Raw genomic sequence first — 15,950 nt, 5'->3', positions numbered from 1 at the left:
CAAAAAAAAGCAAAACATTTTGCCTAACGATTAATGCATTAAAGTACACTATTGGGAAAATGAGCAGGCATGAAGCTGTTCTTTTTTTAGCTTCGTTCCTGAAGTTCCACGAAAAACTGCGAGGGAGGGGGAAGGAAATTATAGTTAATACTTGCTTCCATAAGATATACAAATTTTACATGGAAAGATAGCAAACTTCATCTCACTTCTAATATGCATTCCAGAGGAAAGCAGTTATGGTGAATGATTGAGTCATTCATGTACCTCATAGTTTTGCTTTCTCGCAGTGTCATCATCCAAAAATGAGTGAATATGTATGTGCTTACATCTCTAAATAAGTTGCCGAGTGTTTATTCTGAATAGCACACAGTGATTAAGGGAAGATGAAAAGCAGCAACAGTTGAAGCTGTGCAGATATTTGCCAAAATGGTGATGTAGGCCATTTTTACATTAAAAAAGAAAAAAAAAGGGAACTAAGTACAAGAAGACCACAAAAGTGGTGGAGAGATGAATTATTATTTATTATTATTATTACGGGCAACTCCAGGGAGTCCTTAGACTCATCAAGGGAGGCCCCAAATCATGTTCATCACAACTATTCGACATTCATACAGTATCTATCATACCTCACCTTAAACTCATTCACTGTCACAGCATCCACCACAGACTCTGGCAGCCCATTCCACTCATTCACCACTCTAAAAGTAAAGAACCCAGCTCTAAAACCTTTACTAACCACACTTTTGCTCAGCCTCTATGGATATCCCCTAGTCCTCCCACAACCAGCCCTGATCTCAAAAATATCTTCTGAATTAATTTTATAGAGACCCTTCAGTAATTTGAATGTCAATCATATCTCCTCTCCTCCGTCTATCAATCAATTTTTGCAACCCACAAATCCTCAACCTGTTCTCATAAGGTTCATTCCACAGACCTGCTATCATCTTGGTCACTCACCTCTGGATCCTCTCAACCTCCTCCCCATCAAGAAGAAACCTAGGTGACCAAATCTGGGCACAGTAGTCGAGATAGGGTCTTATCAAGGCTCAATACAGAGGAATAACAACATGCTTGTTATTCCCGACAAGTTTCGTAAATTGTAGGATTTACATCTTCAGGGGTAAATAGTATAACTTAAAGTTTAAACAAGAGAAATGAATAAATACAAATCATAACCGTCTGGCTATTCATAAACTCAAATAACAGAATGCAGATATAAAACATTATTGACGTTGGACGATATCGCGTGTTCTTGTAGTATATGTTCTCGGACTATATGTACTCGTTCATATAGTCCGAGCTCAGATTGAGGTAGATTTTTTATTAGAGCTGACCACACTTGATGGAGAATTAAACCTTGATTTTTATTGCATTTGGTTGGATTTTTCAGCATTCCTACATCCACCAAAACTACCTCATTATCCTCTTAAAAAACCAGGAGTCTACAAAATCCATTGCTCTTGCGGGATTTGTATGTAGGTCAGACAGGAAGATCTGGAGAAATACGCATGGCTGAACACCAAAAGATGTACAATACAAAAGAGAACAAAAAACGGGTCTTGCTTTCCATACCACTTCCACTGGACACTGTTGGATCGCAACTCTTCTCAATTACGTTTTATCTTCTTATTATTATCTCTTGTCATAAATTCAATTTGTTGAGGGCTGATATATCAATCGAACGTGAAAAATATTTATATTATACTGCACCACTCCATATTCAGAAATTGCAAAAGCAACTTAGATAAATCAACCTTCAACTGTATCAGGTTATTATAAAGCTGAATTTAGGCCAAGGTTCTTATTTTTATTACATAGGGTTCCCGCTGAGATTCGAATTATTTTAATGAGCGGTGCAATGAAAAAATCAGGCAAATTCAAGATTCAATTCAAACAAAATTATTTAATGCAGTGACACATAAATTACATCATAATACAATATTCCAACAGGGACATTATGATTGAACGAATATAGAGCTCTCATTAAGTCACTAGTACTACTCAGCTGAGCTTAAACTTTATAATTAAAGATTATATTATACAGATCTTATCCTTCTTATTACAAAGAGCTTATATCATAACTCTACTCTGATTAAGGTTACATTTCAAAACAATTTTAAATATCAAATCAGTTCAAGATATTCAGAAGAATACAACTCGTGAACATATAGACATTCAATTTGTAATTCTCTAGGCTCAGTTGATCAATTTTAGTTCATGTAAGTTGAGATTCCTAAATCACAACGAATAGGCTTCACAGTATTCTCATTCAGTTAATGAACACTTAATTCAATAACATAGCATTTATCATTTGAAGAGGGAAAAGTCTTAGCACATCACATATTAAATCTCGACTCTCTGAATACTGCAACTAGGAACAATTTACTTTCGGAGGAATTAATTTTCGTTACTTCTCGCTAAGTATAGTAAAGGTAAACTTACCAGGATATAGCTTCAACACATCATAAGTAGATCGAAGAACAATTTTTAAGTCCTTGCTGGCCTTTGCTATGTAGTAACACAAATTTAAAAAAGTCTTCCAATTCCGCGACTGATATATAGACTCGGGAGAATATAATCTTTATGCACTTGGTTTAAGTTACCTACTTATTTCTTCGTTTTCTAATACGTATTAACCTATTTCTTGCACTATTTCACTGCTAGGCGTTAGGAAGATTTGATAAAAATCCAACTCAGAAAAAGGTAAAATACCAAGTATTTTACTTTTTTCTGAGTTGGTATTTCAAAGTTAAAATACCAAGCGATTCCTGGTCCTTTAAATACCGTTTTCGACATGTCAAAATTCCCCTCCAGTCTCCTATACTGTTTTCTCTGCTTCCCTATTCAATTCTATTACGATTTCATATCTACTCCTTCCCTTTTCCTGCCAAAAACTGGTTCTCACTGGTTTAGCTCACATCAACTTCGCCTTGTGCATAGTATAGAATAAACACGCGCTAATTAAAAATAACATAATGTCTCATAGCAACCAATCAAGTGATACCACAAAGAATCTTTTGGATATATCAAAATCACATATATTACAGTTTCTAACATTATAATTTAATTCTTAGAGGAATTAAATTCACAAAATTAATGATATTTTAATACACAGCTTTTCATAACAGTAATTTATCCCAAACATATATAAATAAATAAATATCGATTAACATAACTTGAAGAAATTACATAAATAGCAAATTATGAGCATGAGACTATTTTTTAAAAAAAAAACAAATGTTGCTCAGGGAATGGTAGATTATGTTGGACTCTGAATGATATGTTAACAATTTCCATTTCTCCTTGTTCAGAATCCAACAAAGGCTTACTCTTCCGCTGAAAAATTTTTTCTTACGAAAAATTTTTCATACAGGTTACTCCTGCAGAGGATTCAGACCTTCTACTTCTTTCTTGAGGTTTCAGATAGTGCCTAGTCTGAATAAAATTAAATTTCTCATTACAGTCTGTATTTATTTCTCCCCACTTCTCCACTTGAGTTCTTGTTGTTTTTATCATAGGGAGAATTTTGATTGCTACACTTATAGTGTGATAATGTCCTTTCAGGGCAGAAGTTCTGTTCTCTGTCACTAGAATTAAGTTTTAGTTGTCTCATGACTGGGTGATTTGTTCTATTAGTAATCCCTTTGTGATCACTCATTCCTTTGTAATTCCTTTCTCTTCTCATATTTTTAACTCTGATATGTAAAGCAGTTACTTTAGCAAAATTAATTTCAACTGACAGTTGATTTCCAGCACCAATTTCTTGTTCAGGATTAGACACTTGAAGTTTTGATGTTAAGTTGTGTTACAGGCTGATCAAGTACAATAGCGTTTGTATCACTATCTTTCACAGTTGGCTTATCTACAGATGATTGCACTCTATTAAGTGGTTCTTCTTCATTAGGTACACAAAATCTTCTTGTCAGTTGCTTCCTTCCTGTGCATACAGACTTATTGTTTCTTTTAACATGTATTTTTCTATTCATTAGGGATATTTCACCTCTTGAAAAGTCAGAAGAGAAGTGATGCTTCTCCGTAAAATTTGTTACTAATATTATGTGAGAGCTCAAGCTAGGTGTGAAAGGGACAATAAGTAAATCTTGATATACACACACAGTCTAATATCTGGTAGATAAATTTTTGTGTGAACTTTCTCATATGCTGTAGAGTTCGAATCAGAGAGAGTGGTATTTCTCACAGGTCTCCTTAAATTGGTAACGTTTTTCCATAATTTATCTCTTATTTTTAAGAAATATTGCTTACTGATGGTTGAGGCATTACAACCCGTGTCAAACAGAATGTTACGTTTATGACCTTGGACATTTCCTGTAATCCTCATCATTGATTCTCTCAATCTAGGGAAACTTATTATTTTCTCTGTGAGGAATGTGTCCAAAACTAGAATTCCATTTGTTGTTAGAGTAATTTATTTTATTTAAGGAGCAATTTCTAGCAATGTGTCCAACTTTATTGCAACTAAAACACTTGGGAGGATCTCTATAATCAGTGAGATATTCTCTCCTTGTCTGAGGTTGAGAAACAATGGACATCTGTTGTTTAACATCCTCTAGAGCTTGCACTACCTCATCCAGATTAGCCAAAATGGGTTTATTTTGTCTTTCTACTTCCAGTTTGATCATCTCGCTAATTTTATCTGCTGTGGGGTTGTAGTCTTCTTGAGATTTTTCATTGATTGCAGCTAATTGTTTTATCACTTCATCAAAACTATTCATTATTGGTTGTTGCAACTTCTCTACTTCCTGGTGAACTAAGGTTTGTACTTCTTTCATTAACTTCTTGTTGGATTGTTCATTACTCTCAGATAAGCAGTTATAAATTATGGAATTCTCCTTATTAATTTTCTTCTCTTCCTCTTTCTTTTTATTCTCCTTTGAGGTTTCATTTAGGCCTAGGGAACAATCAGTCCTTTCTATGATGTTTACATGGCTTACATTGGATGAGGGACAAAGGTCTCCTATCATCTTTTCTTTTTCTTTGACAGCTATAAGGCATTCCTCTATGTGTGGTTATCTTCTTTTTATAGGCTGTTTCCCTTAGTTCTGGCCTAATACCTTGTTGAAACGGTTGATAGACTGCCCAATCCAAATGAGGTTTATCTGCATTGGATACATTCAGACTGTTAGAAAAAGTAACAAGCGATTGTAGAATTCGGCAACACTCTCTTTGTCCTTCTGTGTGATCCTTTGTAACTTCCACAGATTTGGTCCAACACTTCTCAGTTTAGAAAATTGAGATAATAAAGCTTCCTTAAATTTTGAGTATTCAAATGTTTCTCTAAGTACTGGAGATGAGTATAAAAATGCTTTTGCTTTACCAATTAATTTGTTTCTGAGCAATATCAATAACGGAAAGTCAATCCAATTTGCTGTCTCTCTGAGTTTCTCAATATAGGTAAAAAATGACAATACATCATCTGATTCCTCTCCTGAAAATTGAGGAAATACCTGTTGGGGATTCACCTTTCTGAAGAATTCACTGTCTTCCATTTCTGTACTAGATGCAAGAGATATATTGGATTATCATTTACTACTTTCAATTTTACAACTTCAAGTTTAAAACTATTCAAAATATAATTCTTTGCCTGATTTGTTCCACAACCAACTCACAGTGATTCACTTAACTTTACTACTAAAGTTGGAATAAGTTCATCTTAAAAGCATAAAAATTCTAATCTCTCAATTAATACTCGTGAATCAGCAATCCTGTTGGCTGCACCATTTTGTTGGATCGTAACTCTTCTCAATTACGTTTTATCTTCTTATTATTATCTCTTGTCATAAATTCAATTTGTTGAGGGCTGATATATCAATCGAATGTGAAGAATATTTATATTATACTGTGCCACTCCATATTCAGAACTTAGATAAATCAACCTTCAACTGTATCAGGTTATTATAAAGCTGAATTTAGGCCGAGGTTCTTATTTTTATTACATAGGGTTCCTGCTGAGATTCGAATTATTTTAATGAGCGGTGCAATGAAAAAATCAGGCAAATTCAAGATTCAATTCAAACAAAATTATTTAATGCAGTGACACATAAATTACATCATAACACAATATTCCAACAGCGACATTATGATTGAACGAATATAGAGCTCTCATTAAGTCGCTAGTATACTACTCAGCTGAGCTTAAACTTTATTATTAAAGATTATATTATACAGATCTTTCCTTCTTTTTACAAAGAGCTTATATCATAACTCTACTCTGATTAAGGTTACATTTCAAAACAATTTTAAATATCAAATCAGTTCAAGATATTCAGAAGAATACAACTCGTGAACATATAGACATTCAATTTGTAATTCTCTAGGCTCAGTTGATCAATTTTAGTTCATGTAATTTGAGATTCCTAAATCACAACAAATAGGCTTCACAGTATTCTCATTCAGTTAATGAACACTTAATTCAATAACATAGCATTTATCATTTGAAGAGAGAAAAGTCTTAGCACATCACATGTTAAATCTCGACTCTCTGAATACTGCAACTAGGAACGATTTACTTTCGGAGGAATTAATTTTCGTTACTTCTCGCCAAGTATAGTAAAGGTAAGCTTACCAGGATATAGCTTCAACACATCATAAGTAGATCGAAGAACAATTTTTAAGTCCTTGCTGGCCTTTGCTATGTAGTAACACAAACTTAAAAAAGTCTTCCAATTCCACGACTGATATATAGACTCGGGAGAATATAATCTTTATGCACTTGGTTTAAGTTACCTGCTTATTTCTTCGTTTTCTAATACATATTAATCTATTTCTTGCACTATTTCACTGCTAGGCGTTAGGAAGATTTGGTAAAAATCCAACTCAGAAAAAGGTAAGTTAAAATGCCAAGCGATTCCCAGTACTTTAAAATACCCTTTTCGGCACATCAAAATTCTCCTCCAGTTTCCAGCTACCGTTTTCTCTGCTTCCTTATTCGATTCTGTTTTTACTTACATTTTCGTATCTACTCCTTCCTTTTTCCTGCCAAAAACTGGTTCTCACCGGTTTAGCTCACATCAACTTCGTCTTGTGCATAGTATAGAATAAACGCGCTAACTAAAAATAACATAATATCTCATAGCAACCAATCAAGTGATACCACAAAGAATCTTCTGGATATATCAAAATTACATATATTACAGTTTCTATCATTATATTAAAGGAATTAAATTCACAAAATTAATGATATTTTAATATACAACTTTTCATAACAGTAATTTATCCCAAACATATATAAATAAATAAATATTGATTAACATAACTTGAAGAAATTACATAAATAGCAAATTATGAGCATGAGACTATTTTTTAAAAAAAAACAAATGTTGCTCAGGGAATGGTAGATTATGTTGGATTCTGAATGATATGTTAACAATTTCCTTTTCTCTTCATTCAGAATCCAACAACACGATGTACTCTTGCAAAAAATGATGAAGTCATACATAAAAAAACAACAGCTACATAAGAAAATTTAAAGGAGCTGCTAATATGCTGAAAAACCCAAGCCAATGCAATAAAAATCAAGGTCTAATTCTCCATCAAGTGTGGTCAGCTCTAATAAAAAATCTACCTCAATCTGAGCTCGGTCTATATGAACGAGAACAAGAGCACGCAACATCGTCCAGTATTGTTCAACGTCAATAACGTTTTATATCTGCATTCTGTTATTTGAGTTTATGAATAGCCAGATGGTTATGATTTGTATTTATTAATTTCTCTTGTTTAAACTTTAAGTTATACTATTTACCACTAAAGATGTAAATCCTATGATTTACGAAAACCTGTCGAGAACTATTATTTCAGTATATTGTATAACTGAATAATAAAAAATGTGGTGTAATCACCAAAATATGTCTTTTGAACCAATTAGCCACAGAAGTCTATTATGCCTGCAAATACCCTAATTCTTTTATAAAAAAAAAGGGTAAAAAAAGAAATTTAGGAAAGAATTATACTTTTTTCCAAAGGTTATTATACTCAATTAATGCACCTGTTTTAAAGAACGCATTGGGCACACTAATCGAGGGATTGCTGTAATACATTCCACTCATTCACCATTCTCCAAGTGAAAAATTTAGTCTTTGGCAACCTTGCTAATTGTATTACTCAATTTTCAGAGATGACCTTTCAGAGATGACCTTATTCTGTAAAACCCATTGGTAACTGATTTCTGTCATATCCCCTCTTGTGTTTATCAACCAACCTTTGGAACCTATAAATTTTTAATCTGTCCTCATAGGGAGTATTTCACAGATCACTTGCCTCTGCATCTCGTCCATTTCCTCATCCCTTAAAAATCCTGGTGACTAGATCTGCACACAGTAATCCAGATGTGTCAGTATCAAAACCTTATAAAAAGAAATTATAAACTTCCTTATTCAATAACTAAGTAATCCTGTGATCTGCTTGGGCCACTTTTCCAATATGCCTTATGACTTTATCTACCAACACCCCCAAATCTCTATTTTCATCAGTTATGTGGAGTACATTTTCACCATTGTAGTACACAGCTTGTAATCTTTTTGTCGTAAAATATGCACAACTTTACACTTTTCAGCATTAAATTGTAATCCATTATCCTTTGTCCATAATGTCAGCCTATTTGATTCACTGCTCTATATTGCCTTGGGTAGAGTGATTTTGCTGATTCTATCTTGGAGCTTCCATTATGCACTGGAACTATCTTGTCCTTGAACCTTATCACTGACACAAAGCTGAACAACCTACTCAGAGGCATTGTCAATTCCTTTGCACCTTCTCATAATATTCAAGCTAATACCCATCTAATTCTAGGGCATGTTCACATTGAGTCTCTCAATGCAAATACAGGTCTTTAAAAAAGAAAATGCTGCAGAGGATGTAGAAGGAAAAAGGTGACCAGCAAACTCATGAACAGTACAAGACTCAGGTAAGGAAGGCAAAAGTAGATTGCGAGAAGAATCTAGCCAAGCAGGCCAAAGGAAAAATACCAAAGAATTCTTTCGTTATGTGGCAAGTAAGAGGAAGAATGACTATGGAAGATTAACCTTAATGAGTGCTGATGGTGACAAGGTGACAGAAGCAGATAAAATAGTTCAGTTACTGTGTGATCACTTTGCAAAGGTATATCATCCAAGTGAGGTTACATATGTGACAGAGACTGATGTGGGAACAGAGGTGGATGAATTGGAGGTTCTTAGGATATTGCAGAATCTCAAGTAAATATAGCTGTGGGATTAGATGGGATATCAACTTAGATTTTGCAAAAATGAGCAAGGGAACTGATAATGCCTCTGACTAGGCTCTTTAATTTAAGTCTTAGCTCTAGTAGAGGTCCATGGGAGTGGAAAGAGGGCAAAATAATTCCCCTGCATAAAGGAGGTAGCAAATTATAGACCAATCAGTATTTCAGGCATGGTACTGGAAAAATTAGTCAAAGAGAAAATTCAAGAATGAGTGGATAAGAATATAATACCGTATGAGGAGCAACATGGCTTTGTGAAGGGTTTGTTATACCTTAGTAATTTACTAACTTTTTATAATAGAGTAAAAGTAAAGGTGATTTGAATAAAGAAGTGGCTGCATGATGATTCTGCTGGATTTTGCAAAGGCATTTAACAGAATACCATGAAACTCTGTTAAACAAATTAGAATAAATGGGGATGGATATGACATCGGTTATGTGGATAAGAGGGTGGCTGCTGGACAGATATCAAATAGTGGTATGTGGAGGGGCAGAATCAAGGTAAAAACTGGAGAATAGTGGTGCTGGGTTCAGGGTTATACACACAAAATACAAAATGTGCATTTCCTTTGTGTATTTTTCTGTGTGTAACACACACATGCACAAAAATACACATATTAGGTTAGTCTCACACATTAAAGATTAGTAATCTGTATCATATTTAGTACTGTGAGGAGCAAAGGATTAGATCATGTGAAAAGCCTGCTCTAGAAATCAAATATGAATCTTTTTGAAGCGCTTCAGACATCTAGTAAGCAGAGTGGTGGGGTAGCCTCCCATTATCATCAGCAATTCTTATATGTATCCTCAAGGGATGTACAAGATACTTGGTAGTATACAGGGTGTTCGGGATAAATTTGACAGTTTCGTAAGGAAAAAGAAAATCTTCTTTGTATCTATTAAATTTAATGAATTGACAAAAAAACATTACAGGCAGAGTTAATTACAATACTATCAACAAGATTTACTCAAAATAACCACCATTAGCATCGATCACAGCTTCAATTCTGCTTCGGAACCTCGAACAAGCTGATGCTACAGTCTCCCTGGGAAGGGCCGCAAAAACTGTTTTAATTTTATCCATTAACTGGGCTTTTGTATTACTGGAAGTGCGATTGGTGTCTTTTTCAACTGCGCCCCATACAAAATAATCCATGGGGTTAAGGTCTGGGGAGTTTGGAGGCCAAACATTTGGACTGGTGAAGTCGTAGAAATTTTCAGACAACCATTTTTGACTTTTCCCAGAGGTGTGGCAAGGGGCCGAATCCTGCTGCCATACATACGGCCTACCATTGGCTACCCTTGTTATCCAGGGCTTGACTACAGTTAGCAACTCCACGATCAAAGCCCGAATTCCAATGCCAGGGTTCTTCAACACCTGTTCCTGCAGATTTGCGAGGAATTCTGCTGTACGAACGCAATCAGATCGTCTGCTAGGGATCTTTCTTCTTGCTACATCCTCGTAGTCACCATTGCAAGTCTCTAGTTCATGCCTGATTGTTTTTACTGTATTCAGGGAGCATTGGGCAGCAGTCGTAATATCCTTATTTTGATGGCGGGCACGAATCATCATGATACAAGTTATTCTCTTCCATGATTCAGGTGGGTTCCAGCTATCCATCCTTTCTGACATCTTGTATATGAATGAAGAAGGGTCCAAACTTTTAAATGAAGAGAAGTGTGTGTTAATACATGTAACTTACGGAAAAATATAATTAATTATAAATATGTCAAATTTATCCCGAACACCCTGTATGTTGGCATTATTACAAGCATCCTAAATTTGTCATGCCTTGCATTTCTATTTAAATGTGCCACTAAATCGTCGTCATTCGGTACCATCCTCTAGCAAGAGGGTTGCAGCAGATGAACAGCTCTTCCCCATTTCTCTCAGTCTGTTGCCTCCATCATTCTTAAACCAGTCCATTCCACGATGTTATTGAACCACTCTCTAGTTGGTCTTCCATGTCTTCTCTTCCCTTCAACTTTCCCTTCTAATATAGTTCTTGTCAGGTGAAGAACCTCTCAGAAGATGTCCTGCAAATCTGGTCTTTCTTTGCATAATATTCTTGAGCAGTGTTCTTTCCATCCCAACTCTTCTTAAAGCTTCTTGCTTTGATATTCTCTTTGTATAGCTAATCTTCTCCATCTTTTTACAACACCACATTTCCAATGTATTAATTCTTTCCATATTTCTCTTTCTGAGTGTCCATGACTCCCTTCCATAACTTGCAATACTCCAAACTGTTGCTTAACTATTCCAACTCTAACTCCTATTTTAATATTCTTGTTTATTAAAATTTTCTTCATTTCCATAAATGCCGATTTAGCTATGTCTATTCTATTTCTAATGTCCAACTCTGAAGTTCCTTTCTCTGAGATCCAGCTACCTAAATATTGAAATCTTTCCACTTATTCTAAAATCTTTCCTCCATATCTTATCTTTACATTATCTCCTATTTTTCTGCCTATTATCAGTTTACATTATCTCCTATTTTTCTATCCATTTTTCTGCCATACATCAGTAAAATGGATCTTGATCTTCCTCTGGGATTTTTTTCTTGCCAGTATAATATAGAAGGCTAAAAAACACATGAAGAAAGAGAAAATGGATATTTTCTGTTTTCTTATTTCTCAATGATATATTTGCCTTTACTGTTCTTTTGAAATAATCAAGGTCCAAAAAATTATCCTTTAGCATAATTGAATAATGAAATTTTGTTCTTTGTTATATCCTCCACTGTGGTTCCAATTTAGAGTGCTATTTAATTTCTCCCAGATGGATACAAATTATAAGCCTACAGAATTGGAGTCTAGGACATTATTTGGTTTAACCATGGAGCAGAAACACAATGATGCTGTTATAGACAGGCACTTACTTACCAATATTGTATCTCAGAAGAAAGAGGTAAATAAAATAATTTTCTGAATATTATTTAAGTTTGCTTTTTTAAGTAAATATATATAACTATGATGTTATAACTACTATATTAGTAAGAATAAAAAAGGTAATTAAAGATAGATGCAGTAATGTACATGCTAATCTGCCACAGATTTTCTGCTTTGAACTGATCTGTAAACTGATCCGTCCTCTCTTCTGACTGGTCACTTGATAACAGATGATTGACGTAGTATAAACCAGAAAATATATGGCCAGATATCATTTCAGTTACTATATTTTAAGCTAATTCACAGCTTTTTTTTTTTTTTTTAATATCTACTGGTACTTCAGAATATTTTGTGACTTTCTTCAGGTATTTTCATGTTTTATTTATTGTTTATTTATTTATTTTTTTCAGTATTTTCCTAAGAAAAATACAGTGTAAGTTGCTATAACTCAAGTAACTTATTGCATAGGTTACTTTATCTGTTTTGTTAACTCCCATAAACATGCTCAAAATTGTGTGATATTTGCTGTTTAGATCTCCAGATTTCTGAAATTCTTCAGACATCTGGAGATCTAAACAGCAGAATAAGAAATGAATCCCACCATGCATTCAGGAAAGTTTGGGGAAAAGGGCAGAGCTAATAATAATAGTAGCCATTGGATTTTTGTTGAGGATACATACTTGTCATTACTAACACCATGTTCCATCATAGAGATATGCATAAGTTCACATGAAGAGAAGACACCAGAAATAAGAAAAACTTAATTTACAAGTCAATGGGGTATTTTTTTATTTCTTGTAAACTGTAAAAGAAAAATGAAACAGTTTGAAAACAAGAACCACACTTTGGCATCTCTGTGGCAAATTCTGAAGAAAAAAAAAATTCAGCTAGGGAGGCATGTGGTGAAGTTGCCAGCAAGGATGGAAATATAAGAACACTATGTTAGACTCAAGATGTTAAAGTTGCAATCCTGAAAAAGAAGAAACCATACCAAAAGTTCTTAGCAAACAAATCAGCAGATATCCTGACAAAATACAGAGGAAAATGTAAGAGAATTAAGATATGTATAAAAGTTCAGTAAGATTATAGAAAAATATCAGGAGGGTGGCAAAATGTTCTGAAGGGTATTGAAAAAGATTAGAAATGAAGGAAATAGTACCATAAAAAGAATCAGAGATGATAAAGGTGAAATGAAAATCGAAAATAAAGATGTTTTAGATGTGTGGAATAATTACTTTAAAAGATTGCTGAATAAAACTAGCAGTGATGGTAGAAAATGTTAAAGAGGGATACAGTGAGGAGTAGATATCAATATTTCAGGTAGGAATGGCTCTCAAAAGCCTGAAATGTGGAAAGGCAGCTGGAGCAGCCTAATAATAATAGTATCCATTGGATTTTTGTTGAGGATACAGACTTGTCATTACTAACACCATGTTTATTCATCCAGAAATGCTCAGATATGGTGATATAAAAGTTTATGGTGGCTACACTTCATAATTCAAAAGATCCACCCAGAAGATTGTCCAGATTGAGTGCAAGCATACATGCAAAGAGGCTAAGAAAAATTGTGGAAGAGAAACTGACAGATGAACAAGGTGGGTTCAGGCTACAAGATTGTCATGATCAAATTTTCACTGTACAACAAGTAGTTGAGCAATCGTTGGAATATAACATGAATCTGTACGTAAGCTTTTTTACATCTGGAAAAGACATATGGCAAGTTGTCTAAGGAAAAGCTTCTCAAAAGACTACAATATAGCAGTACATAATCTATGTTTAAGTTTTAAGTCAGCAGTTAGAATTGACAGAAATACAGTAAGATGGTTTGATATAAAATCAGGTGTAAGATAAGAGTGCATATTTTCACTTTATTCATCATTTATATGAGTCACATTATGAAAGAAAATAGCGTTCAACTTAACATTAAAATCAGAGATATCAATTTTAGCTCCTTTGCTTTTGTAGATGATGATGTACTCCTAAACAGATCCACTGCAAATTTCCAGGATTCTTTAAAATTTCTAAATTGAATAACAGCTGTAATAAGTTCGGCATGAAAACTAGCAATAAAAAGACTAAAATTATGAAAATAAGTAGGGACATTGACAACCTCAACTGCATTCTCAATGAAGAACCTATATAGATGTGATGTTTGGAAGAAATCATGGTTTGGATCCAATAAAGGAATATTAATATAAGCTTTTCAACTGAATGTGAGGTAGTTAGTCTGGTATGGAAAGTAGACATCTCCCTCTTCCAAGAGATTTTCTCTCTCCTATCTCTACAAAACATTCACACTAGCTGGAGAACACATGCAGTAACATGCAAATGAATTTTTACATTTGAGTTTTACATCCTACAAAACAGGCACACTGGTTGAAGAATTTCTTGAATGGCTAGAAGTTTTAACTACAGTGATCTGGACAAATTTCGAAATAGGGAATTAGTTATTGAGATGAATTTGTGCCTACACTGGCACAGAAGGTTGCATATGAAAGAAATAGATGAGTTTTTCAATATATTAGAGAGGATAGCTAACACCATGAAAAATAAAAGTTGATTCTTCTTGGAGGTCTGAAGCAAAGTAGGTACTGAATACTAGGCATACAGAAATGTTCAGGGATGATTGGATAAGAGCAAAGCTAATTACAACGGTAAATACTTGCTGGATTTCTTTTTAAGACATTGCTTATGACTAGCAATAATAATGATTTATTAAAACTAGGCATACTGGCAAACATCTCCCATTAAGATGTGCATAAATTTGCATAGAGAGAGAACATAAGATATAAGAAATATCTTATTAATTTTTCTTATATCTTCATTCTAGTTCAGGATATAAGCGAATTATATGGAAGATTTGATAGAGAAAGTGATCACTATTTAGTTTTGAGCAAGAAAAAATGGTTATTATGTTGAGAAGAAAAATATATATACAAATGTTTTAAAGCAGTCAGGTAGCAGCTTTCATAAGTGAACTGTATATTCAAATATATGAACATTTTTGGAGAAAAATTAAAGTTTGAAGACAAAACAAACCTTAGTGACCCACTGGAAAAATCTGAAGAAAACACTGATTAATTCAGCCAGAGAGGCAGCATGTTGACATGCTAGCATCATCTGCAGAGATAGAAAAATCAGAAGGCCTGGAAAAGAAGAATGCATATCAAAAGTTCCTATGAACATTTTTGGATTTAGGAATTACAGAACTGCTAGTTTTTATATATATATATATATATAGAGAGAGAGAGAGAGAGAGAGAGAGAAAGAGAGAGAGAGAGGGAGGGAGGGAGTCGGCCCACACTAGCCTCCACTCATCTTAGCAGCAGACAAAGTTTACTAGTGTGTACCGGCCTACTGTTCTCAACAAACTACATAAAAATTTTATGAGGGCAAAACTTCTACTTAAAACTCCCTGTTCAATACCACAGTAATTCCAGTATTTCAGTATTCTCATTACAGTGCTTTTTTTGATATGGTACAGCATACCATCTTAAGGATATTTTATTAAACTTCTATTTTTAGGTGAAAATTTAATCAGATTACAAATTTTTACAAATATTTTTCAAAATATTTATTACTACTAAAACCTTCTGTTATACTTAATATTTTGTAATATTATAACAATGAAATGAAAATTGTTATTCCTTATAAGAACTACAGTCGTGTCTCAAAGTCAACGACGAGCTACATTTTTACATGCATATGAAAACATTTTCACAACTACAGCCAAATGTGGATATAAATTTTTGCCAGCATGCTAGTAAATTATATTGCACAAAAATGTGTTATAAATTTCGTACAAAAAATTGCCACACGTTTATGT

At 33.9% G+C, this 15,950-nt stretch overlaps 1 protein-coding gene across 1 annotated transcript in view; it reads left to right on the top strand.

Moving 5' to 3' along the window:
• The window catches only part of LOC150100206 (bifunctional purine biosynthesis protein ATIC), a 307,282-nt gene that overhangs the window by 182,160 nt on the left and 109,172 nt on the right, over window positions 1-15,950 (top strand). Inside the window, exon 13 of the mRNA XM_090403041.1 lies at window positions 12,015-12,143. Within this exon, the coding sequence (XP_090259167.1) occupies window positions 12,015-12,143 (129 nt within the window). The remainder of the gene's footprint in view (window positions 1-12,014; window positions 12,144-15,950) is intronic.

The sequence above is a fragment of the Typopeltis vanoorti genome, chromosome 13 (assembly GCF_054136105.1).
Source record: "Typopeltis vanoorti isolate ZY-2024b chromosome 13, IOZ_Tvanoo_1.0, whole genome shotgun sequence".
In the NCBI taxonomy this organism is placed as follows: Eukaryota; Metazoa; Arthropoda; class Arachnida; order Uropygi; family Thelyphonidae; genus Typopeltis; species Typopeltis vanoorti.
The sequence above is the reverse complement of the archived record's forward strand: the minus strand, read 5'-3'. Positions and strand labels throughout refer to the sequence as shown.